At 40.6% G+C, this 26,766-nt stretch overlaps 1 protein-coding gene across 7 annotated transcripts in view; it reads left to right on the top strand.

The window, feature by feature from the left end:
- The window catches only part of ENAH (ENAH actin regulator), a 94,724-nt gene extending 75,193 nt beyond the window's left edge, over nt 1-19,531 (top strand). For 2 of the 7 annotated variants that reach the window (XM_062606022.1, XM_062606024.1), the window contains 11 exons: nt 1,554-1,873; nt 3,082-3,882; nt 5,694-6,001; nt 6,268-6,404; nt 6,822-6,876; nt 7,149-7,197; nt 8,242-8,308; nt 10,746-10,808; nt 14,890-14,968; nt 15,695-15,752; nt 16,557-19,531. In XM_062606022.1, coding sequence (XP_062462006.1) covers nt 1,554-1,873; nt 3,082-3,882; nt 5,694-6,001; nt 6,268-6,404; nt 6,822-6,876; nt 7,149-7,197; nt 8,242-8,308; nt 10,746-10,808; nt 14,890-14,968; nt 15,695-15,752; nt 16,557-16,594 — 1,975 coding nt within the window. In that variant the 3' untranslated portion in view covers nt 16,595-19,531. The remainder of the gene's footprint in view (nt 1-1,553; nt 1,874-3,081; nt 3,883-5,693; nt 6,002-6,267; nt 6,405-6,821; nt 6,877-7,148; nt 7,198-8,241; nt 8,309-10,745; nt 10,809-14,889; nt 14,969-15,694; nt 15,753-16,556) is intronic. The other 5 variants (XM_062606025.1, XM_062606023.1, XM_062606027.1 and 2 more) reach the window with 5 other exon arrangements.
- The last annotated feature ends 7,235 nt before the right edge of the window (nt 19,532-26,766 follow it).

The following is a 26,766-nucleotide window of genomic DNA, read 5'->3' as shown; positions in this document are numbered from 1 at the left end:
CTCTAAGCATATAGTATAGAATTACCGATGACCTTTCCAAATCAGATTGCCCAGTGGCAGTCTATACAAAACACATACCTGGTAGTTCATGGTGTTAGAATTTAGGTCACCTTTTTGCTTTATACTTAAAAGCTGGCTGTACTTTGTATTTGTTGAGAAGCAATCTTCAGTTTTCATCTCAAAGCTTGCAGCCATTTTTTCCTGCCATGCTTAATATACAAGCTTTTGGTTTTAAGCTTATTGGGTTTTTTTTTGAAAAGAGCAACTCAGAGGATAAAAACTAACAACATTTTCAGTGATATGTACTGACAGGAACATACTGGCCACAGCTTTGAGGAGGATGTGCCTAATTCTTGTTTCGGTAGTAAGCTCTCCCAAGAGATGAAAAAGCTTTGGAAATGAAAAAGCTTTGGAAATAAAAAAGCTGTTGTTTTAGCTTACTAGATACATGTATCTCTTTTAAACTTAATTTACACCCGCCAAACAACCTGAACAAAACATAAAACAAGTGAGGAAAAGACGCAAGAGGGTTGTTTACAGCTTTTCCCACTGTGTTTTCGTAGAATCGTGGTTTGGGTTGGAAGTGACCTTAAAGTTTACCCAGTTCCAGCCCCCTGCCATGGGCAGGGACACCTTCCACTAGAGCAGGTTGCTCCAAGCCCTGTCCAACCTGGCCTTGAACACTGCCAGGGATGGGGCAGCCACAGCTTCTCTGGGCAACCTGTTCCAAAGGGAAGTTTTTGCAGGAAAGTCCTTTCTTTTAGCCAAACTAGTGGCTTTGGCAGCAAATTTTGCACAATTTCTTCTTACATATAGGAAGTTCTTTGTTTCCTCTGCCTTGCTTTTACTTGTTTTCCTCTTCTCCACATCTTCCCACTATCTGCTTTCCTTTGCAAAGACTCCCATGAGCTGGAAACCCTGCCAGCTCCCTGCAGGGTTTCCTTGGCTGCTGCACCCAGGATCTTTTTCTGACCGTGTCCAGTTTTCCCCTGCCTTCAGGGTGTTCTTTCCTTGATGCTGATTAAGTTGTATGTGCGTGTAATATTATGCAAGTGGAGACAGTGTGCATTTTGATGCTTCTGTAAAATTTGGATAAATACTAGCTTACTGTCTTTATTTGTTTGGGGCTGTTTTTGTCTAAGAAGTATTTGTATTACTGCTGTTTCACTGTAATTTTATTCAGTGCTTCACAGTATAAAATACTGTGCAAAGAACAAATATAACTCCACATCCCGAAGTGGGAAGATTGTATCAGTTAGTAAATTAGCAACAGCAGCTTTCTAGTCTTATCTCTTGAAAGCTGTCTCTCAGTGTTAAATTAGTTAAGAGGAAATTGGATATATGATTCTTGTTACTGTAGACATAATAAAGCTATTATCTAGCTCAGAAAAATGACATGTGGAATTAAGAGTTTTATGTAAGTACAAATGCTGTGCGTGTGTTCTTGCTGGTGCAAAGACTGTTGATTAGTTTATCTCTTGTCCTCTAACAGTTGCTTGATACTGATTTTCGCTTTGCAGCTTAGTCTTTTTCCCTTTTTTCCACGATTGTAGACAGTTGCAAGAGCAACAGAGGCAGAAGGAGCTGGAACGGGAGAGGCTGGATCGTGAACGAATGGAACGGGAGAGGCTGGAGAGAGAGAGGCTAGAAAGGGAAAGACTTGAAAGAGAGCGCCTAGAACAGGAGCAACTGGAGAGAGAACGGCAAGAAAGGGAACGGCAAGAGCGCCTAGAAAGGGAGAGACAAGAGAAGGAGAGGCAGGATCGAGAGAGACTTGAACGACTTGAACGGGAAAGGCAAGAAAGAGAACGGCAAGAACAGTTGGAAAGGGAACAGTTGGAATGGGAAAGAGAGAGAAGAATTTCAAATGCTGGTAAGACTTTCAAAACCAAGTGTATTTGAGTACCAGACTACTCCTTATGTGTTTGGGTGACGGAGTTGGGAGAGAAGCAGCAAAGGGCAGTGAGTACAGCTGTGTACCAGCAGTCAGTATTTCAGGCTTCTGTTTGCTGAAATTGCTTCCTTTTTCTATGGCAAGAAGTCCAAGAGCTTTGGCTTTCCTGTCATAATTTTCCATTAACTCTGAAATAAAATTATTTGCGCTACTTGCTCCCTCCATTGCCATAGTCTGATCGCTTGAAGTGCTTGAATCACATTGGGTGCCTCCAACATAGGTTAAAATATGATGAATTGCTAAGTACCATGTCATTGTTTGCTCTATTCAACAAGATGTATTCTCATTGCATAATCTGGGGGGAGAGGGGGGAAACCCTCCTTAAACATATCGGGTTGAGTGTATTAATGTAGAAGGTATGTAACTATATAAGGCGAAATAATAGTGCAAGAAATGCATTTCAGTATGAAGTCTTGTTTAATTCAGCGTTGCAGTAACACTTCAGTGAAGTGTATTGTATGTGCTTGTAGATAAGATAATGCACTGCCTGTGGAAATGTATCAAGTGATAGCTGAAAGCTTCTCATTTTGGTAATATAATGGAACATTAGTCAAGCATTAGGTTGTTCTTTAGTAACAAACTCAATTTACATAAGTCAGCTCATAGTAGGAATCAAGGAACACTCTAAGAGCTGTCACTTTAAAGCAGAGGATTTTATTGGTATTTTTATTCCCAGTACTTTCAAGTTTGCGATGGAGCTTTTTCTGGGGAAGAGAAAGATGATACTTGCTGCCTATGGTATGAGTTTTGTTAGTGGAGTTTAACAGATGTTAAGATCACTACACTTGCTTGCAGTTTGCAACCAAACAAGAAGATAAAAGCTGATAGAAGACTCATTAATCAACCCTATGCCTAATCCCTCTCACAGATGGGATTTGAGAAATCTTATTCTAGAACATACTTGTAAATTCAAATGTTGGCACAAAAATAGTTGGTAGCAAGCAGCTGTTGATAATATATGAAACTTTCCTAACAGTATTTTCACTTGTGCCTAATCCTCTGGTACTAACTGTAGTCTACATTTATACATTTTGTTTGAATGCTGGTTTTGTTGCTTCATTAGCTCCCTTTTTCTCTTTCTCCTTTTTTTATCCTGCCTTTGCTGCTGCTTTCCATCTTCTGTCCAGCTCCATCTTTCGACAACTCCCCGTATAGCACTCCACTTCCTGAATACTCCAGTTGCCAGCCTCCTTCAGCACCTCCTCCATCATATGCAAAAGCAGTCTCAGCACCAATGTCAGAGGCCACACCGGAGTACGCTGTAGTGACTTCTGCACCACCGACTTCCACTCCCCCTACACCGCCTCTAAGGCACTCTGCATCACGTTTTGCTACATCTTTAGGCTCAGCTTTCCACCCTGTTCTCCCCCATTATGCTACGGTTCCTCGTCCACTGAACAAAAGTTCTCGGCCCCCTTCACCTGTCAATGCCGTGGCGACTTTGCCTCCAAATACAAAGCCTGTTGCCTGGTCCGCACCCAGTTTTGCCCCACTTCCCCCATCTCCTCCAGTAATGATAAGCAGTCCACCAGGCAAAGCTACTGGTCCGAGACCCGTCCTCCCAGTGTCGGCTTCTAATCCAGTGACCCAAATGTCCACGTCTCCCACGGCTCCTAACGGGCTTCCTGAAAACCTGGCTTATCCGGTTCCTTCACCTTCTACCTCAGGTCCAACGCCGCCTCCGCCGCCTCCTCCCCCCCCACTGCCTTCCTTTCCGCCTCTGTCACTCTCTGGACCTCAAGCTTCTCCTTCTCCCAACTCCCCGAATGCCTCGACTCCCTCATCCAAGCCTAGTGTTCTCCCTTCTCCCTCTGCAGCTACCCCTGCCTCTGTTGAGAACTCTCTAAACTCTGTGCTGGGAGACTCCTCTGCTTCTGAGCCAGTCTTGCAGGCAGCCTCTCAGCCGATTGAACCTACGACCCAGCAGGGTAAGGCTTTCTGTTATTGCTACTAATGCACTAATCAGGAATGCAGTCGAAACCAGTTGGTATCAAAGCCTGTAACTGCCCCGAAGAATTAATACGATGGCTCCAAAGTTGCAGTGATCTTAATACCACAGTGAAATACCATTTGGAAGATGGGGTAAGGGACACTTTAAAGCTCTGGGGAAAAGAGCCAGCGTTTTGTGGCCTGTCATGAGTAAAATTCTGGTTTCTTGAGCACTCCACAGAACAGAGCTTGTCAAATACTTGCTTGGTAAATCTTGCACTATTGGTTTATTTGGAACATGGTGTTAACAGGCTAATAATAATCATCATTCATTTCCTGATGGCAGCCAGCATGGAAAAGCGTATGTGCAGCTTTGGAGACGTGAATGGCCTTAAGTGAGGAGTAATCTAAATCACTTTGGTACTCCAGATACTTTCAGATTTAGGAAGCAGTATGTGACACTGACAGAATTTCTTTCTGGATAGTGGTCATATTTTGATACATGGCTTTATGCATGCGTGTATATATATATATATATATATATATGAAAACAGGTCTCCTGTAGTATTCTGCCAGCATAGTTGAAGATGACAGTCCTAATGGACACTCTACCAATATGATAGAAATGTGTTTTACATGAATGTAAATGTCTTTGTTAACCTGAATACTGCTTTTATATTAATAGATTTAGGTCTCTGCAGTAGCTCAGCTAAAGGTGTGGGCAGAGAAGCTCCTGGGAGGTGAACAGACAATGGCTTCATCACACATGAGCCATGCAGAGTAGATCATGTTTATACCCTCTTGTCTTAAATGAAGGTGTGAGCTGCTCTGAGATGGAGTAGAAATAGGGTGAATAGCCTCCCATGTAGTATGGAATAAAAGAGTCACTCAGCACTTGGATGCTGAGTGAAACCAAGAGAGTGTAAAGGGCTTTTAAATTTACACAGGGATCCGCAGGGTAGGAAACCAGGAAGACATGTGTGAAATTTCTGCCTGCAGACATGGCTTAAGGTAGTTGCTCAGCATTTTTAGTAGCTTATGGCAGTGCGGGCGAGGCAGGGGAAGGATGTGTGGGGCTGTTTTCTTAGTCACAATTTCTTGAACTGTTCCTGTAATAATAACACAGGGATCATCAGAGTGGTGTTTCTTCAAAACACATTTTTGTATTGCATATCAATGTGAATTTAAAGTATCAAAGGAATCAGAGATAAATAATAGAAGAGCTTGTTCCCATCAGCTTAAAACATGTCAGTCTTCTAACTCACTAATTAGCATTTCTATTAAATTATTAAACTTGATTCCTGGAATGTTCTTTATAGGAAAGGTTTTTTATATAGCTTAGAACATGTTGGAACTCAAACTGTTCCAGGGTTCAGATGTTTGGGTGGAGTGTTAAATGCCTGTTAGTAGAATCAGAAGTCGCTCTGTGTTAGCACCATTTGAACACACAGATTGTTCCTACGCAGTACGATGCTCGTGCCTAACTTGACTCTTCATAAAAAGCTTTGCCTGTTTCCCAGCGTAAGATTCTTCTTGGTTGCAGCACAGAACCTGACTGGAGGGGTTTTGTATGCAAATGTCTCTGAAGCTGTCTGTTCTCTTGTAGCATACTCTGTCATATTTTCAGTGCGTTTAATAAGAATACTTCTCTCCTGCTGAAACTTGCAGTGTTTCCTTGCCTGTAAAAAGGACCCCTACCAGTATACGTACAGTCTCATACACTGAGCAAAAGAACCAATATTTCAGTGGAAATAAGACCTTTCTTTTCTAAATCCTTAATACAGTCTACATGTTTTCTCTTTGATACTAGGTGTTGTCCAAGGACCACCTGCACCACCTCCCCCACCACCCCTGCCCCCTGGCCCAGCTCAGTCTTCAGTAGCAGCCCCACCTCCTCCTGGCCCACCACCACCACCTCCACTTCCACCTTCGGGGCCTCCACCACCGCCGCCACCACCTCCTCCACTTCCTAGCCAAGCTCCTTCCGTTCCCCTTCCACCTCCTGCTCCCCCTCTTCCTGCCTCTGGATTTTCAGTGGGATTCGTGTCCGAAGAAAATCGCCCTTTAACTGGACTAGCAGCTGCACTCGCTGGAGCCAAACTTAGGAAAGTCTCACGGGTAAATACAACTCTTGTTTCTGTCTCCAATTCTTGCCTCTAAGCCCTGTCTTCCTGAGCTGTTTGTGATTTTTGTTCAAGATGAATGATAGTATTAACACTTTTGGGGTAGGCTTGCTTCATTATTAAAAAAGTATTACAGGATGTACTACCAGCCCATCACATTCTTTATACAGTTGTTTCTTTCTTGTATGTGAACTTTGCTTCTTTCATTAAGTCAGCTATCCTTTTATTTGCACATCTGCTGTTATTTTGTGTATTACGAAGGGTGAAGACTCCTCCAGTTCAAGTGGAGGAGGAGGAGGCTCTGCTTCATCTAAAACAGATAGTGGCCGTGGAAATGGACCACTTCCTTTGGGAGGCAGTGGGTTGATGGAAGAAATGAGTGCCCTGCTGGCCAGGAGGTAAGGAGCTGTTTCTGCTGTGCTCCAGCTGCTTAGTCATTGTAAGAGGTAGGATTTTGGGTGCCTCTTTGCAGTTGGCTAAAGATCAAACAAACGGCTTGCTCATGTGGTTGCTTTGTGAAGTTGATAATGTTTTATGAATAGCCATTTTTACTTGAGTGTAATCGAATACTTTTCTCCTGTGTAAGTCTTTGTTTAGCAGATGGGGAGGGAATACAGACTTGCACAGTCACTTTGGCAGGAGCGCTTTGCCTTTGAAAGTATTTTGAAAGCACTTTTTCTAAACACTGATTTTCAGTTATTCTAGCTATCGAGCTGTATATGTCTTTAATTACACTGTGTCTTTAATTACACTAAACAACATTCTTCCATCTTAAAGCCAAGATGATCTAGGTAACTTTTTGTCTCTGCTTATAGGAGAAGAATTGCTGAAAAGGGATCAACAGAACCAGAGCAGAAAGAAGATAAAACTGTGAGTTGAGAAATTCTACCTACTTCAAATTATTCAATACTAGATTATGAGAGAGGTTCTGGTGGTGTGCATGAGTTTATTTACCATACATCTTTTTACATAAGCACTATTTTGTGAAGTGCCTAGTGCTTGCACATTTTCTACATAAAACTGAACAGAACCATTTAAATCTGAAAAGTTTAATATTGAAACAGTTGAGATTAATCTGTTTAGTCAAGTGTTTGGTTTTTTTCTCTCTTTCTCCCCTCTCCTTTCTCCTTGCTTTTAATCAGGAAGAATCAGAGTCTTCAACTTCTAAGGTTTCTTCAACAAGCACACCTGGTAAGTACCACAGGTTTGTCAACTGTGTGATTCTATAATGTTAAAACCTAATGATAAATCTCAGTCAGCTCTGCTGAATTTTTGACCTGCCTCCTCTCCTATGATTACAGCCTGGTATTTTGCTGTAGAACAGGTCCTGGTTCAGAAGTATTTCATAAGATGGCAGATAAAAAGAACATCCACTGGAACACTGCACTTGGTCTAGGGTCCTCCTGTGCTGAAACTATGGGTCTGATGCACAGAAAGCAGTTGGTAGTGAATGTGAAAGCAAGTTGTTTCAGTCATTGTAGGACACAAGTTGGGACAGTAGCTTGTTTCTTCAAGGCAGACGCACAAGACTATCGGAGTCAGACAGAAAGAGTTGTCTCTTCAGCTACTTAAATAAAGGTACCCTCACATGCAGGTGCCCTTTCTAAATGAATGTAAGTGCATGGAATAGAAATTCTTTAATCATGATTCCTGTGCTGAGGTATGCTGGTGGCAGAGTTTGGAAGTGTGTATCCAGCGCTTCTGCTGCAGTCACTAGGGAAAGCTTGTATATCTCTCCAATTCTATAGCTGGCCAGGCCGTGTTGTCAGCATGCATATGTGTTCATACTGTAAACACTTGTGTTACAAGGACTCAGGTGACGCTCAAGGCTTTCTTTTTCTGTACTTTAATAGTACCATCCCCCAGTATTTGAAGTTGACTATTTGCTTATAGTTTCAGAATTCCGTGTTTCATGACTGAAGCAGTCGGATGTATAAGGCACAGGCAGACATGCTCCCAGTTGGATTAAGAATCAAATGGCATTTATGATGCCTAGAACAAAAGCGAGAGTTCAAGATGCCATCACAACATGAATGGTAGTATGACTAAAAATAAGATAAATACAACAGGTGGTAGCTTAATATGAAAGAACTAATGCAATGTAGTAAGTAACAAAACCCCAAAACAAAACCTCACAAAGTCTGACTTAAGATGCCAGGTACTTGAAGTTTCCTTACATAAGTTGCACAACAAATAGAAAAGGACCATTTTTAATCTTGTCACTATGTTTTCCAGAACTAACAAGAAAGCCTTGGGAAAGGACAAATACAGTGAATGGAAGCAAGTCGCCTGTTATCTCCAGGTACTCCCTTTCGTGCCAGCTATCTTCTCCTTACGCTTGTTGTTGTTGCACATGCTGCTAAAGCTGCTTGACTAAAATAGTAAAAATTGACTTAATGGTATGAAAAGCAAAATGTATGGGGTTAAAATTTCTGCTGTGAAACTGCATTTGTCAGTGTTAATTAGGAATGAAGAGTTGCTTTTGGAGAATGCTAGTAAGCAAAACATTTGACAGTCAAGTCCAAAGTAAAACCCAGAAAGACTTCCTAACAATTGCTGGTGTGTATCTTCGATTAAGATGTGTGTTTGCCTACAGCAACGTTTAATTTTTTCTATTTATTTAATTTTTAAAGTCTGTAATTCACCAAAAGTCACCAAATTTAGTGCTGTGATTTGTATGTTCAGTAGTCTATCTCCTTTTTATTTCTGTGCTAGTGATAGAATGGTTATCTAGATACTTAAGCCATCTTAGTAAGATTTGATCCTGCGGCAGTTTTCAGTAGCTGTCTCATACCAATCCAGAGGAGTCCATCCTAAAGAAAGGTGGAAATATTATACATCCCTCAGTGCATTAACCAGTCTTTGGTAATTTGTCAGCTGGAACTTTGGTAGGCACTGGGTGTTTTGGTAGGCATTTCAGTAGTGCAAGAGCGAAATGGCTGCCTTAGCTTTTTCTAAATTGTTTTTTGAGGTGTATTTAATTGCCATTTACATTAAGAAGGTTTGTGGTCCATTTTAGAGTTCATATACATTCTGTGTACAGAGGTTAAAGGATTCTGACTTCTGATAACCTGACAAAGTTACCTGAAGTTCTTGAGAAATCAGGAAAATACATTAAAATTGAGAATGCTGTGTTTGAAATTGCTTGAATTCTCCCTAAAATTCAGGCCTGTTGGAAACAGGTACGCAAGGTTTGGTGACTACAGAAGAAAAATTAATTGTTCTCTAAGTGGCATTACTTGTGATTGAAGTTACCATCAAGGTCTTCAGTTCTGTAACACACTAAACACTCTCAGCCTATACCAGTATCCGTGTCTGTCTTTCAGATTAAATCAAGCAGCTTAAAATGTCTCCAGCCTTGATTCTGGTTGCTTGCTTTGCAGGTGACATTGGTAGTGATGTACACCCTGCTATACTGTCAGTGTAACAAAATACTGCTTTACTTTTAGGCCTGACTTCCCCCTATATTCTTCCCCACACCCCCACTAGATCTAACTCCTTTAACCAAGGTCTCTTTTTCTCAAGGAGATCAAGGTCTTGATACATGGCATTGAGGGGGTACAGAAATAATTTGTGTAAGGAATTCTAAAGAGCATTTTAGGTTTCACAGTGTTTAAGACAGTTGCTGACCTGGCCCTTTGGCTATAGATACCCTATGGATAAACAAGTGAAGTAAGGAAAGTGTGTGAAGGGATTCATAAGTAGGGCAGCTCTCCATAGCATACTCCCTTGGGTAGTTTTGGGTGCCCTTAAGTCTTTACTCTACCTGTCCCTACAGCTGGAGCCTTCTTACAACTCTTTTATGCATCCCATTTCATTGATCTTGTTTCAGCTGGTGAAAATAGCAGAGGTTACTGTGGTCTGTTTAAACATGTTTTCTGACCTAGAAGAGAATGGGAGTACAGAGGAGTTTTGAGACTTCTCTTGATGCATTGAGACGATCTCTCCATTAAACTTTTGTCTTCAGTCATCCAATGGAAGATATTGATAGGATTCAGCTTGATGAGAGCCTCACTGGGTGTATACTCTAAAAGTACTTCCAAAATAAGAATTCCATATCAGTATTTTTTTCCAGTGCCATCATAACACACAGGAAGGTGCCATAGCATGTATTCTGCGACTGCTGGTACAGTTTCTAGTTAGTGTTGACAGTTTGCTCTGCCAGGATGAGGAATGTTTCGTAGCCCGAGGAAGAAAATGTATTAGTGGAAGTTTCTCTTGAATATCCTTGCATTTTAGTTAATTTTCCACAGTTACCAAGTTTATCTCAGCAAGCAGCTTGTTTAAGTGGCTTTGTTTCAGTGAGTTAATCAAAGGGTGCAGCTGTTTGAAACACTTAATACCTTCTTCCCCAAAAGGGGATATCTTTCGCCTGGTAAGGCTTGAGAGCCTGCTTCTGACCTCTGCAGAGTATGTGAGTCATTTACAGGGATTAAACAAAGCATACCTCAGAAACTGGTGAATAAGCAAAATTTCTTCTTCAGAGCTTCCAAACAGGCAGACAATGAAGGAGTTGTTATTCAAAATGAATGTTCTGAGTATTTTAAGTTAGTGTCATGTTTAAAATCAGGCCCTTTTCTTGTAGCAGACTTTGAAAAGACTTAAGCAACATGCTTTTGGTATTTCCTGAAATATTCTTGGAACACAACTGGTGAAACTCCATGGCATTTAAGGTGCTAGAACTGAACAAAATTAAGACCTATTATAGCTTGTTAAGGTAGTGTTTCTCCCCTTCGTAGACGGGAATCTCCGTGGAAAAATCTGCTTGCTTCTGAAAACAGGTTCTATGATTCATTAAACAGGTATCATCCTGTTGGGATTTGGGACTTTGTAATAACCATTTTGACCAGTTCAGGGTTGGACTTTTTCTACATGGATTGGTAATCACCACATGCACCACCAGGTTCCTCATCACATTTTGTTTGTCCAGTTGAGCCTATTTTTGGACTGGTTAAAAGCAGATGATGTCAAAGGCACGTTGAGATGGATTAGGAACTAGCTATGAATTTATAGTAGCTACTGGTTTTCTGGCAGTTGCCACCTGCAAAAATGCATATTCCTGTTGGATATGCTAGCATTCAGTGAACTATTCACAGGAATAGCAAATATATTTCCAGGTGGGTTTTCACATCTGCTTTTCACAAATTAAGTAAAGATAAACATGGGAAAGGAAAACCAAAATACTTGAAAAGGGAAATCAATGTTTCTGCTGGGAATATATCCACAAGTTAGAATTAACAGTGTGTGTATTTTAAGCTGCAGATCTCTGTTTCACTGTCTGTAGTGGCAGTCTTAAAATCCATCAGGTTTTTTAAGAGCTTTCCACAGGTAAATGTTTTGGAGCCCCTTGGAATTACTGAGTCAAATTCCAGCTTTGTTTTCCATGAAGGCACTCATTGTGGTGACTACTTAATCTTTTGTATGAAAAGTTCCCCTTTAGCTACTTATCTTGGGTGGTGTATTCTGCATGTTGGCATGAATAAGAATCTTATCTTGCATGCTTGATATAAGGTGTTTTCTGAACTGTGGAGGTTGCCTTACTGTCCTGTTAGGCAATGCTATGAAAAACCACACGGGAGAGCTCTTTAGCCATCTTAGCATCAAATGGTTGAGGTGTTTTACTCACTAAATTTCAATAGTTAATGTTTTCCATAACGGCAACTGCATTCACCATTGATCTTTCTGCTGAGCAAATTGAAGAAGGAAAAACAGGATAATTCTTGCGGGATGACAGCTACATTTGCCTGAGATTAGAAATGATCTAGTTTACAAATGATGGTCTCTCACATTTGAATGAAGAATGTCTTGCATTTTGGAAAGCAAAAATGGAATGCATTCTTAAGACTGAGTCATAGAGTTTATGAAGAGACTTTCCAGTTGAGATTTTTAACAGGTAGCAGGAATATACAGTGTATGACTGGTAGAGCTGGCTTTTTATTCTAAAGACGTGAAGCAAAAGAAACATTTCAGGTGTTTTTTAAGCACTCTCTCTGTGGAGACCTTTTCTTTAAAGTCATCTCATTAAAATATTAAAGTCATAAGTAATTTTATTAAAATATTCAAGTATATTCTTGTTTGGGTTCTTCCATTAAGGCAGGTAGCAGGTGCCTGGGTTCAGTTGCCAGGGGTTGCATTTGGGAGTTCACTGATTTTTTTTTTTGGGTCATGTTGGGTAAATGCTGTAATATCATCATGTATGGGAACGAAGAGATAGTCAATGGAAATGATCAGAAACTATATATGGAGAATTGGAAGACCTCATGCTGTTCTGCTTGGAGTCAGTGTTCAGTTTTGAGGGGTAAACTGCAAGTAACACTTTTAATATCAGGCACATGATGAAGCAGCAATTGCCAAAGATCTCATCTTGAGGAATGTTTTTGAGCAAGGAATTCTTTCATAATGAACTAAGCTCTGATGATATCTAAAGAGTTTTGTAAATGATCCTAAACTGTGGTTTGTCTTCATAGCATTAGCACACACTGTAGAATTTCTGGTGGTTGTGAGGTGAATTCTATTTTCTGATTTCTTCCACTATCCAAGTTACTGAGCCTTTCACCTTCTGTCTTCCTCAGTAGATCATGTATTTCACTTTGGTGTGTTTCAAGCAATAATAATGTTAGTGATTTCCCTCTTGGAGCTTACATCTAAACAGTTGTAGGAATTGAGTATTTTGATCCCAAGTGAAGAACCAAGCTGGTAGAACAACACAGGATGTTCCTGCACCTCTCTGCTTTGATGCAAAGTCCAGCAGCAAAGGGATAGTTAATACAAACCCTTTTGCTGACTGTTTTGTGTGGTTAACTACAGTTTTTTCCTAAGCGGGTGCCACTAGGCTTGACATAACTGACTCAAGAGCACAGAAATAATCGTGAAGCATTAAAAAGATCGTCAAGAGGTTTCTACCACCTACACTGGAGTTACTGCCTTTTGAAAAGATGAATGGGCTCGGGTGTACCAATTTCAAATGTCCTGTCACCAGGATTACTTGGTAGCTATGAAGGTTTTAATGAATCTTTTGAATGTGACAGGCTCTTCAGTGACACAGGCATATGCTGTTATAGGTTAGGGGGAGGCAAAATAGGCAACCCTTGTGTCCCATGTTGTTTTTTAGCATTTCTCACACTGGGAACCTATAAGATGTAAAAGTATCTTATGGAAAGCACAAATGTGAGAAGGTTCTTTAGTAGCAAAATGACATTTTGGTGTGGATGCCCTTTTCTGTTGGGAGTTGCATTTGGAGTCCTAAAAGTCATCCAGACAATCCAGTATGAGGCTCATTTACCCGGTACTGAACAAAGTGTAATAGGACAATTTCTTCATAGATGTACTGCTGTATTGTAAGAGAAGATGCATGAAAGCTGAAAGTAGTGATTTTGTAAAAACAAGCCTCCATATATATATAGGCTCACTATTCTTTTTTTCTGAGAACACAGTTTTTCTTTGTTAGCTAAACTAAAATACATAAATGGAAATATTAAAGCAGTGGCTATACTGCTTGTGTCCCTCACACACCCTGCTTTATTCTGAAAGAAGTTCATTTCATACTGTATATTTGAGCGAAGATAAAGCACAGAACTGTGCTTTTCCTGCTGGTTTGTCTTTTTTTGTTCCTGGCCACCTTCCATTGTAATAAATAAAGTTATACTTTCAGGTAACAAATCCAGAAAATACACTGTTTAATGAATTCCTCCTATGTAAGAATTTTGAAGTGAGACACTGAGTTTTGGCCAGGCTTTTTTGTTCAGTGATGTCACATACAAGGACAAGAAAACAGGACCTAGTTTAGCCTACTAATACATTTCCCTTCCTTAACATTATCATAGTGTGATAATTCTAAACACTGGGGAAACCTCCTGGCGTGAGCAGTCAGCAGTTTTTATCAGCAGCTTCTTTTTGATTTAACATTTTACAAGGCAGTGGAGAGAGAATGTTAACCAAGATGTAAAAAGCAATTAAGAACAGCAGAGCATTCTTCCCTTTGTCCCACTCCATCCATCCACCCACCCACCCCTGCTTTGGAGAACCATTTCTACTGTTAGCATCTAGGTTCTGTCTCTGCCAATAGCTGTAGGTATGCAAGGCCCTATGGAAGTGTAGTAAGTACATGAGTCTGAGTTACGCCGTGTAGAAACAGAGGGCATTAGAAAAGAAAAGTGAGAAGGTACCTGCTTCTGGAATGTGTGTTAAAAATACAGATTGATCTTGCTAAGCTCATTTTTTGATGTCTTAAGAGAGTTTTATGTAAGCAAACATTGAATGTGACATAGTCCAAAACACTACAACTTCTGAAGCATTATCTTACAAATCAAGCTTGCTGTTACAGTATTTGCTTTCAATAGCTTTAGAAAGCAATTGACGGAATAGTTTAGGTTGGAAGAGAGTTAGATAAGGTTGCTCAGCCCTGTTCTGTCAAATGTTGAAAATCTGCCAGGATGATTCCACAGTATTCATACAGTTCCAGCATCAACATGTAGTCATTAGTGGGAGTGTTCCTTTGAGAAGGCCTCTTTTGAAACGAGGAAGCAGCTGAAAATGGAGAAGGGAAAGTATTTGACATTTGAAGACATTCAGCTTTTCATGCCCGTTATGAAAAAATCAGAAACCACTGTCAGTGAAATCTGTCTGCCACTTGAAAAGTTCTTGTTTTGAACTAATAACTCTTACGGTATTAGTTCCAGTGTGTGGAAAGTATTCTTGGTTATTGCTTTCTATTCTGTGTGGTATTTTGGGTCTGCTTGATTTTCCCACCCTCCCACTCCCAACATTATTTTTTTATTCTGATTCTCTACTATGGTTTTGGTGAACACAAGTTTGATGAGGAAGTCCTATGTATCCTGTAATAAAGACTGACAAATAATTCAAGGATGTGTTTTTGTACTGCAGACCAAAATCTACACCAGCGGGGCAACCCAGTGCCAATGGAGTACAGACAGAAGGTCTAGATTATGACAGATTGAAGCAGGTATGTATATAATGTTTTGAATAGAAAACTTGGGTATAAGAACTTGTAGCTGTCTAATACCACTTTTTAACTGTTTTGCTAACTAGTTACAGACTTAAATAATGATTTAGTAATTATTAGTCTACTATTATTTGTCCCCAGACATGTTTCAGTATCGTTAGGAGCTGTAAGTGTAGGATGGTGGCTTACACAGCCCCATCACTTTCTCACAGATGCTGATTCCTGCTTTTGCAATATCACACACAAGTGTGGTGATATTATGCTGTTGATACTATAGCTAGAACTGGGAAACTGGTTTGCCTGGAAATCTTTCCTTATCCTCTCTCTACCCAAACAAACAAGCAAACCAACAAACAACAAGCCCTCAGGAGCAGTTCTAGCTTTTATTTTACAGGGCTGTTGCAAGTATTATTTTTCCTACTTTTATTTAGCACTTACGTTAGTGCAAAGTCTAACCTCAGTATGTCCCTTCTTCTCTCATAAATTGTAGAGGAATCAATTTATAGGACTTCTCCAGAAAGTTTTTTCTTCACTGTACCAGCAGTGAGAGTGTTTTAGGGATGCTTTACGTTTTGGGGATTAACTTGGAAGCTAAAGGGTGGGTTATGCATTTCAGAAGGATTAAAGGATGGAAGAATTTCAGATTTCTCTCTGCTGAAAATGACAGGTGGCAAGACTGGGCTGTTTGTGTTGAAAAACTGATCTATTTATGTTCTGACACCATAGGACATTTTAGATGAAATGAGGAAGGAGTTGACGAAATTAAAGGAAGAACTTATTGATGGTAGGTATCCATCCGTTTACTGCTGCTGCTCAGTCTTAGAGCAATTAACTACAGGTATACAACAAGTGTAATGTGTGCCTAGCCTGAGAATAATGTATTGGTAAAAGTAGCTCTGTGCTTACTCTGGTGGCATACTTTAATTTGTGCCAGCCCAGTTCTGACTGACTTTGTTTCCGTGTTTTCTCTCCTGCATGTTGTGTTTGAATAGAACATTGACACCAGTTTCTTTTAAAAGCAGTTGGAGGGATGCTATATTTGAGTGATTTGTAGTTATCTTTAGTATCATGTGGTGGTAGGTGGATTAGTCTTAAATAAACCAGAACTGCCGAGGTGCGCATTTCAAAACTGGTGAGGTGATACTTAGACTAGGTTTGTGCTTCCAGCTTTCAGTTTTCTTTGGTCTGTAACGTAAGAGTCAAAGAAAAGAATTCTCACTATTTTCATTTTTAGTTTAACAGAACCTATTTTCCTAAGTAGTCCTCTGTAGTTGAGGGATATCATTGAGAAAGTATAACCTTAGAAGGTCCACCAGTGAAGAAGGAAATAAAACTCTGTGTGTGACTTACTGCCTTGGTGAGCATTTTATGTAAAAGTATGGAAGAGAAAAAGGGATAGTAAACTGATACCACTGGTGGTAAAATACCAAATGTCTGAAGCCACATGAAACTATCTTACATATAGGTTATTCACATTATAAGACTTGGAGATGGGTGAGCTTTCTTTAAGAGGTCAGTTGTGTATCCTGGCTTTCTGCTTTAACTTTGAATATTTGATGTGTTAACTTCTGTCTTTGTCTCTCTTTAGCTATCAGGCAGGAACTCAGCAAGTCGAATACTGCATAGAAAGACTAGTACTAAGCCGATGTGACTCTTTAACTTGGTATAAAACTGACTACGTTTTGTGAGCTGTTAGAAGAAAACGGAGCCAGACAGACACTTGGAAGGAGGGAGAAAACAACCTATTCTGAAAGCTTCAGACACATCACTTGGGTGATACGCTATTCCCCTCCTAGTTTGCAGCTTTTTTCTGACCTTTACAGCAGGGTGGAAAAGACTCTTAACGTTACTGTAATGATTATGCAGAAATTCCTACACCTATCAGACAAGATCACAGTGCTTTGAAGTCTACTCATGTCAAGATAAAATTGCACATGTTTCAGAATTTGTTGTTAAAAAAAACAGGGAAAAGCGTGGGAAGGCTTTTCAGAGAGGTTTTCTTTGTTAATGAAGGAGTTAGCAAGTTATACTGTTGTACTTCAAATGTATCTCAGGTTTGTCTTCCTATCATATCTGATACTTCCATGCATAATTTACAAGATCAGATGTGTAGAAGTTCAGTTCACGAAACGTGGAACAATTAGAAACACGTGCTTTTAAAGGGCAATATTTGTAAGTGAATGACCTAGACCGTGATGACATATCAAGATTTGGGAATTTTATGGTAGGAAGCCTCTCTAGTTAGCCTTCATGCAATTTTATAGGAAAATGAAAAACAGCAAACACAGTCCAGAGTTTAAAGATGTAGATGCCTTCCTACATTGTTACGATGCTTTACCAAATCTAAGACTTCAACATAATGCGAATCAGCAGTCAAATGTAAATCATTAGTATGTTGTAGATTTATGGTAGATTTTGGGGCTTTTTTTAGATTTATGCATGTGGACATTTTTGTAATGTAACACAACACAGCCAGCTTTTTAATTAAAAGAAAAATTGCATGTCACAGAGTAGCCTTTTCATTTGTAAGGCTTAATTTATGCCCAGAAAGATGTGGGATGAGGGAGGGGGAAGGTGACACATTTTTATTACTTTCTACACTTTTTCTTCATCTTACATGCATGTGTAATAATGAGGGAAAACACTACTTTTATCAGTAACCATGTTAATGGAACCAGGTACTTAATCCTTTTGTATCTTTTTCAGTTTTCTATTTGAAATTCAGTAAGACTTCCATAATGGTTCTTAAACTCCCATGTGAACCGAACTCATTTCTCGGTGAGAGAACAAATGTGTAAGCATCTGACTTTACTGAGGATGCCCCTGTGTAAGTGCGTTGTCCTTTACCTTTTTACCATGACCCTCTGCTTCACTCTTTTCTGAGAATCCTTGTTGGTTGTTTAATGAAACAGGGCAGCAGTTAGTTACCTTAGAACGACAGAGCATCAGGTCACAGCAAATGTCCCCTTCTCATTTATCTGCCACCCGCCTTCCAAAAAGATCAAAACCGACAAAAGACCTCACAGCTCCACACAACCCAGCCTCTGAAACAAATAGCAACTGTATGCCATTGGTTTCAGTCAGCAATTTGAGAATCATTGTTAGGGGAGATGATACTTTCCTGTTTCCCAGGGTTTTCAGACTTTATGCTTGTAAACTTTATTTTTTTGAATTTCTTTAATGTGGTACAATTCAGTGGAATAGAAATTCCATGAATTGGATCTATAGTGCTTCAGACAAAGAACATGGATCAGAATCTTCCCTTTTTCCTTTGCACTGTCAGTTTTTCTGAGCCGTAACAGTGCCATGTTTGCTTTGGGGTCTGTGCTGGTCCAAAAGAGAAGTTTATTTACAACTTCTGGAGATTAATGTTTCAGCCTAAAAGTTACATGCAGCTCCATTCGTAAGACAAATGCTTTCAATGACATACTGTCTTAAGTGCTGAACACCAAGGCAAAACAGCACTTACAGTTTTGGAAAGGCTTCGATGAGAAATTTTTCTCCAATTCAAACATTTCCTGTTTCTGAAGGTTCAAATTCTAAGAGAAGACTACAGTGGAAATAGACAAAAACATTTTTCTGCATGCATTTATTGAAGGCATTAGAAACCAACTCTGTAGTAAGCTTGTCAAGTGCTGTTTTTCTCAAAACAAGAGGAGGCATTTTCATCTTTGTTGATGTAAGTTTTTGTTTTACGCGGACTTTTTGCGCATTGAGGACGTTTACCGTTGTCAGAAATCATGTTTGATTTGTTTCTAGGGGAGTTCAGGAGTAGCATAGTGGAATAGTGTGAATGGGTATAAAGTGGTCCAAAACTAAAGGCTGAACTACTAGATTGTGCAAGGAACTGGCTTATGCACTAAACGTTTTGTGCCTTGGTCTACAATTAACATGATTTCTGTTTAAAAGAAAAAGGAACAGATATTGTCTTTTGTGCTGCTTCTACATACACACTTTCTGTAATCCCAAACCACCGAATTGGTTCTTTCCAGGAAATTGGATTGAATTAAAGATTACTGTAGACATTTCCTGTCCTCCTGACAGTTGCACCATTCCCAGAGATTTCAGTATTGAAAATGAACCGCAGAAGCTGGGGTTATTTTGCTTACTGCTGAGTTCTTTAAAAACCATATTGTGGTGGTTCTGTGCTTTTGTACACTGGATGTCTTAAGCTGAGGGCAGTTTAAGGGATCCTTTCTAATGCCAGGAAGGCATTGCTTTCCTCAACACTGTGATCTGACCTGTGATAAACCTGCACTATAGACAAGTGGCTACCAAGTCAACTGCAAACCAACTGAATGTAAATCTTAGTGCTGGTGCTGAAATCTCTTCCGATACTCATAATGATTTCCAGTTCATTGTTTTCGAAAGTTAACGAGCACCAAGTGTCAATCAGAGACTGAAGATGATCACTAATGAATGTTGACTTTTCATACATTTAGGTTTACCTTCTTTTTAGTTTCTCAGTTCATTCTCTGCTATTTTTATCATATTGTGTCATTTTAAATTTCTTACATGCTAACGTTTTGTTTGAGCGAATGAAATAAAATTGCAATATATACACGTTGCCACCATTTATTTCTGGAACTCTGTAGAAGACTCTCTGAGGTTTACTGCTTGAATTCCTGAAATCTTTGCTGAATCTTCTGATGCAAAAACAGAAAGGAAGAGTGAGATCAAGGAGTAAGGAACGATCGCAGTCAGTAAAGTGAAGACTTACCTTACAAAGGATGTCCTTGCAGGGACTGTGTAACATTCATGAATGCTAACTGCTATACACACATTAAAATCCATTTTAAACGTATGACGTGATTTACATTCTCACACCATATACATTTTTGGTCTCTGTCCACAGAGAACTTGGGAGGGAGGGAGAGGGAAAGACGGGGGAGAAAAACAGTTGCAGTTAATCCAACTTTTGCTGCTTTTATGTTCATGACATTTTCAGTACTGGTAATAAAGAAAAACTACCATGAAAGATTAATATAGCTCTCTGTACACTGAGGACTTGCTTAATTTGTGTTACAGCAGAATATTGAGAGTACCTGACTTAGCATCCTGAAAGCTGCACTTCCCTGCTGTATCAGTGACAAGAGATGCATCGGCTTTTTAAAGTGGAGTATTACAAAAGTAGGACCATGATCTGCACTTGAACAAACTGGTGATTATCAGCACTTTACATGAGGCTCAGTTCCAGTGCTAAGTATTACTTGCCAGCGTGTCTTTTACAACTAATCATACAAAGCTTGCAAAATCAAGAGATTATTCCCTCTGTTTTCTGTAAGTGAATGAGATTGGGCTGATGAGGAGCAAGGAGGAAGTTTCCCAAACTGGCTTTTTACCTGAGACTAATAGTTCTTGAGGGATTAAATTCTGGCTGTGTAGGCTGTCACTGGGGGGTGTTGATAGCAGGTGAAAAGGGAAGGAGTTGGTGGTTACATTGGAACTAGTGCCAGTGCAAATTACTTGAAGAACAGGCTAAAGTTCACTGAAGTCAGTTGTCTTGGGGGGAGTCATTTAGGGGTATGAAAGCACTGATGATTATTTAATGTTCAGTTACATGCTGTCTAGGAAAGTCTTAATGGAGAGAGAAGTATTAACTGTCAGAATACATAAATACATGTATTTTGACATACGTAATTTATGTAAAGTTACTTGAAAGAAGTATCTTTAAGTCAGCCCATATGAAGGTCTGACAGGTGTTAAATGCATATTTAATTCCTTGGAGGTGGTCAACTAAAACTGTTGATACATCAGGAAATATATTCATGTTGATTTAGTTTTATATTCTTAAAACAAATGTGAAATAGAATTTAGCATAATTGTCCAAGGTATGGAAGAAGAGGTGTAGTTCTGCATGTTGGGAAAGCTCAGCAAAACCTTAAAGTCACAGCACCAGTGTCTGCATGTTGCCTGGTAATCGGCAGCTCTGTTCTTCATGTAGCTGTTTGTCACAATGATACGGAAAGGCAAGAAGCTTTGTAAAATTATCTCCATTTTATAAATGGATCCCTGTTGAACTCTCAAATCATTTGCATAAATGCATTTTCTAATGTTTATCTTACAGAGTTCGGTGTCCTAGATCTTAGTGGTATTTTTCTGGTGTCCCACCTTGATAAAACTCTTAAATGGCAAAGACACGGAGCAGCTACTGCAGATGAGCTGTACTGCTGCTCTGCCTTCTGCAGCTTTCAGCTGCAAACTGATCGTTTTCTCTGTTGAGATGCTTCATTTTGTCATCGTTGTTCAGTTCTCTGGACCACCTTCTCCTCCCTTCCCAGCCTATTTTAGAGCTGCTATCGGTGTGACATTTTCACTTCTCTTCACAACTGCAGGTCTCTTCAACTGCTCAAGCGCGGTAGAGTTGGAAGTGATCTCCCAGCGTCATCCCATATTTTCCACCTTAAATTAAGGTGTTATTTTTTACCATTAGCCAGTTGAAGTCCCTACCTCCTCTCTGAACATCTCTTAACTCAGCAATAAAGTTATGTGTGCTATCTACACCATTCAACGTGCTGAACTGCATCCTGGTTTTCTTTGCAGAGCCTCCAGGAGTTGGTCCGCAAGCTGCTGACACAGGCAGAGAAAAACATAAAACGCTAGCAAGGAAGTGAGCGTAGGAAGAGAAAGTGTGAGGCAGTTCTCAAGTGTTCAGTGTAGGCTGATGCCCGCAGGGAAGAAAGCATCTAGAACTAATGAAATACTACTGTGTTGAAGGTAAATTATCTGCTGTTTGGCACTTTCTCCCCAGTACTGTACTGTGAAACCAGTTTGACCCTCCACAGCACCTGTGATGCTGCAGAACCAGCCCCAGTAGCTGACACATAGCCCTGAGGAAAGGGGGAGTGCAGCCATGCTTATAAATGTCTCCTGGATGTGGATCTAGGGGAATCTATCACTGCTACAAAGCAGTCACTATACATACAATCTAGTAAATACTGCCCAGCTTTTTTATGCATCTATGAAAAATATGTAACCAGTAAAATATCACCTGAATTACAGGAAATTTTTTTACTGGAGATTGGGAATCCTGATTCTAATACTGTCAGGGGTGCAGGAGTGAGGCTCAAAAGTATTTCTAATTGCTTACTTCCAATCAGTAACCTCCAGAATGGCTTTTTATGTACAGTGGTGCTTGTTTTCTGTGTCCTAGTAACACAGTAATTGCACATACTGTAATATGACTACATTATAGCTACTATAGTAAAGAGTAAAGAATAAAAGGCATTTGGCCATATTTCTGAACTAAAATTAATTTGTTAGATGACTGAGACACAGAGTGAATAAATCAATAGCAATTGCTGACAAGTAAAGTCTCCTCTTTGAGTAAGGAGTTGGCATCATCAACTGGTGCAGTCTGGAGCCAGCGTTACAGGGTGCTGGAGCCAGTACAAGTGTTGGGGGTATTTGAACTCTGCTACCGAGTTCAGTTAGAACTAAATTGGCTATAGGTAACAAAAACAGCTTTCTATGGAGCAGTTCTTCACTTAAAATTCAGAAATGGCTTGATGTCTGCTTTAAAAAGGCTATAAATGAAAATGCTCCAATTAGAGTGACCTCAGAGTACCTTTTTTTTAGATGTCATTGCCAAACTAGTGCTCCCAGAGGAAAACTTCAGTGCTGTAAAGATGGAGCACAGCTGGATTGAGATTCTGTGTTGCAAACAGTGACTTAAAAATAGTCCTTTAGGAACTGCATATAGATTTCCCCTGCTAATTTCAGTTTTTTCTCTTGAAATGTATGTTGCTTTGGAAAGGGAGGGGAGGGAGGAAGCTCGTCTTACAAGGGAATATATTCTAGGGAATAATGGATTAACTTTTCTTCATCATCCATGTTTTCCTGATTAGAAGAGGCACTATTTTGAGTTATCAAAATATCCATTTTCTTTGTGAAATAAATATTGATGATTTGGCATGAATGTAAGAGGTGTAGGGTTTTTTCTAGCAATGGGTATTGATTTAGAAAGGTAATTGAAATGCTTGAGAGAGGTCAGAAACCAGAAAAGTCTCTGCTCTGTGGTGGCTTGCTTTTAACAAAAGGATTTAGACACTCTGTGGGTAGAACAGTGAGGAAAATCAAAACAGATTTGTTTGGTACTCATCATAGTTTCAGCCTCAATAGGGCATATCCTGTAGTGTGGCTGAAGCATCACTAAATTGTTAATTGAATTGTTCCCTTCAAAAACTGAAAAGCAACTTCCTTTGGGTGTTTTTACTCTTAAAATAGCTTCAGAAAAGGCAAACCTACCTTCTGTCAGTTTAAAGCCATTCCCCTTGTCCTGGCACTACATGCCCTTGTAAAAAGTCCCTCTCCAGCTTTCTTGTAGTCCCCTTTAGGTACTGGAAAAGTGGTATAAGGTCTCCTCAGAGCTTCAGAGTCATAGAATCATAGAATGGTTTGAGTTGGAAAGGACCTTAAGATATCTAGTCCAACCTCCCTGCTGTGGGCAGGGACACCTCACACTAAACCATGTCACCCAAGGCTCTGTCCAACCTGGCCTTGAACACTGCCAGGGATGGAGCATTTACCACTTCTTTGGGAAACCAGTGTCTGTTTCTATGTACTCTGGGTCCAGAGTTCAGTATCTCAGAGTTACTGAGCTTTCACGGCTGCAGCAGATGACTCATTCAGCTGACTAGAGGGCAGAGGTAGGGGTTTTCTGGTGAGCCTCCTCATCCAAAGAGTGGTTCTGAGCCTCTAGATCTGAGCTACTTCACAAGCTTTTGCTGAGGTGATGTGGGTAGTAACAGTTAGGTTTAGGTTCTAGAAGGTCTGCACCTCACCATAATTCACTGGGGCTTTATTAGTGATCATGTACTAGGGTGTTGGTTCCCTGCAGCCATAGCAGGATCATCTTCAGTTACTATCCAAAAATAGCGATGCTGGAATGAATAGAAAAGCTGTCTGCAGTTGTGGAGGAGGCAGCAGGGGATGTGGACTGGGCTGCTTGGCATTGTGCTCGTTGTTATTAAACAAGTAGAAAAAACACCTGACAAACCTCAGGACACAGTAGTACAAAAGCCCGAGTACTTATTCCAGAATCAAGAATGCAATTTAAAACTAAAAGCCTATAAAACAACCCTCAAAATGCCCAAACCGGAGTGTTATTCACATGGCTGTATATTAATGAGGAAATACCCATTTGCTGTGAAGTCAGCCAGCGAAGGCAGCAGCTGCAGTAAATCGCAGGGTGGTTCCACTCAGGATACAATGCCCAATATTGTGCTATGTCATGGGAAACATGTAATATAGCTGGAGCCAATGAAGGGGAAAAATAAGGTCTGTGGGAACAGAGGTATTAATTGTAATGGGGGTGCCTGTGTTTGTGCTCTGCTAGCTTCAGCAAGAATAACGATGGGCAATTAGGAGGTGTTTCTGCATAAGATCCCTACTCCTAAGCACACAAGTTTCTATTTAAAGGCCTTGGGGTTATGTTCAGGTAGAATTTTCTGAAAGGCAAAAATAATCATCCTTCAAATAATCAGTAAAAAAAGGTATTTTACCTTCTAAAAACCCCAGACCTGACAGTGACACCATTGTATTTTGAAGAGTAGGCCCAAAAACCTGCTGCTAAAATTGCAAGTAAAAAAAAGGAGAAGGAAATCTTGGTTCTGTGGTCTGAGTTACGTTATTTCCTGACATGAGGCAACACCTTCATATGCTGTAAACATAATTTAAATTCACAGAAAATGGTCTTGTGAAGAGCTGCTAATCCCACCAATGTGTTCAGAATAGAGATGTACAAGTGGTACTGTCCCATGGCCAGTGGAGTGTGAAGCTTGTCGGGCAAAAGGCTTTTGGGAGTTAGTAAAGTTAGAGTTGCTGATGGGAGCCTGGTTCACGCTATTTGTTCAGCTGAACACTGGTGCTAATACACAATGGGGTGTGTTGGGGAGCTACTGCATCCTCAGCACCCTGCTGCAGAACAGATGTCATCTGTGATGTCCCTACAAGTCTGCTCTGTCCATAGAGAGAGGTGTACATCGGGAGTGGTGCTGAGACATCCTCTCTTCCCAAGTGTAACTGAAAGAAATCACTACTGGGGAACAGGAGAAGGAGAGTTAATTCCCAAGGGTACAGCTTATCACCAAAGAAATTTGCTCCAGTTCCCTGACTGCTGCACAGCTGATGCTTTGGCTGCTGGCATAAATAGGTTTCTATCACCCAACTTGAGATCGGTGAGATTACAAGGACAGAGACTCATTAAACAAGGCTCTTTCCCTGGGGGCATCCTAAGCAGAGAAATTCCCTTCTGAGAAAACCAAGAGCCCAGAGGAGACTACCTTGTTTCTCCTCCTGGAATGAGAATGCTTTCCAGTGTGTCCCTCTCCATCTTTATCAGAAGCTGGTGGGCTCCCTTTGTTTATAGGATGTCCAGGAACTGTGTGGATGCTGTGCTTTTTGTTTAAGGGTCTGCCTTTGTTCCTGTCCCCCTTTCTAGGTGAAGCCATTATGGATGTATTTTCTTGCCTTCCTGTGCCCACCTCAACTGTCTTCAGAAGTGGTGATACCTTAATTACTGTTGTGTGAATTGAAGGTTTGCTTCCATGTCATTCAACCTGTCTCACAGTACATGAGCCAGCATTACCCCATCTGTCTCCCCTCTTCTCTGTGTCGCCTTTGTAACCATCAGTTTCATTTAACAAACAGCCCAGACTCCCATACAGCAGCAGGAGGTCAGGGTGTGGTATTGCATGCCTGCCACGGTGCCAACCTGCTTCATGGATAAGCCATAGGCTGCCACTGTGAAGTCCAAAGCACAGCATTATCAGGCTTCTCAGGCTGCTGAACTGGCAGCAGCCAGGAGCGTTTCTGCAGCTGGGCTTCCCCTATCACTGAGGAACTGTCTCTAGCTGACATAGGCCAAGAAAAGCAGATGGGTTCTTCCACCTCTTCTCCGCAGCCTCTTCAAGGACAGACATGTATTGTCTATTACTATTACTACTTAGTAATAGTGCAGATCTTGCCTTCTCTGAAAAGCATAATGATGTTCAGAGGCTGAGAGCCAGGCAGAGACCTGACTAGGAAAATAACCCCAGCTGAGATGGAGCCTGACATTCCCTAGATGTGGCTCTGGTGCCTTCTGAGTGCTGCTTTTTGATGCCTGTGCACAGCCATGTTTCTTGTATCAACAAATAGCAGTTTATGGTGAAACGTCACAAAAACAAACCAACATAAACCCCAAACTGAAACCAGAGCCCTTTTCTAGGCCTTTCCCTATTGAAGGAGCTGAGATGCTTCAGGCTGCATGAGCAGGTCTCCGAGGATTCATGCAGCACAGGCTGCAGGCAGGATGCTCTAAGTGTGGCTGTTCCTTGAGGTTTCTGTCATGCCTCTCATTGTCTGCCTCAGCATCTGCCAGGGTGGGTTAACTGCCATGATCAGCATCTGCCATGATCAGCATCTGCCATGCTCAGCCCTTCTGCTTGCATCAAGCAGCACCTTTATGCTTCTCAATGCTGCAGGTTTCTTTCTGTGCTAAACCCAACTCATTCACCTGTGCAGTCGTGGTGCAGGATTGGGGGGATTCTACTCCAATGACCAGTTTCTGAACTAAGTGTTTCTGTGAAGCTGCTGGGTAGGGACCAAGATGCACCAAGGAACAAAAGGTCTTCATCTTGGTTCTTCTTTGTATTTTGTAACAACTTTACTGTAGTGGCATCTGCTGGCAAGGTTTACAACTGCAGCGTTTTCAATGACAATAGATGGGATACCTGGGCACTAAAGCATGTTTTATAGAGCTATTTAAAATGCATATGAAGGACGTTTAAAAGCCCTGAGTGAGAGGCTTGACCTTA

Source organism: Pezoporus occidentalis, unplaced genomic scaffold (assembly GCF_034315485.1).
Source record: "Pezoporus occidentalis ecotype Australia unplaced genomic scaffold, CSIRO_AGI_Poc_V1 ctg93, whole genome shotgun sequence".
NCBI lineage: Eukaryota > Metazoa > Chordata > Aves > Psittaciformes > Psittacidae > Pezoporus > Pezoporus occidentalis.
This window is presented reverse-complemented; position numbering and strand designations above follow the sequence as displayed.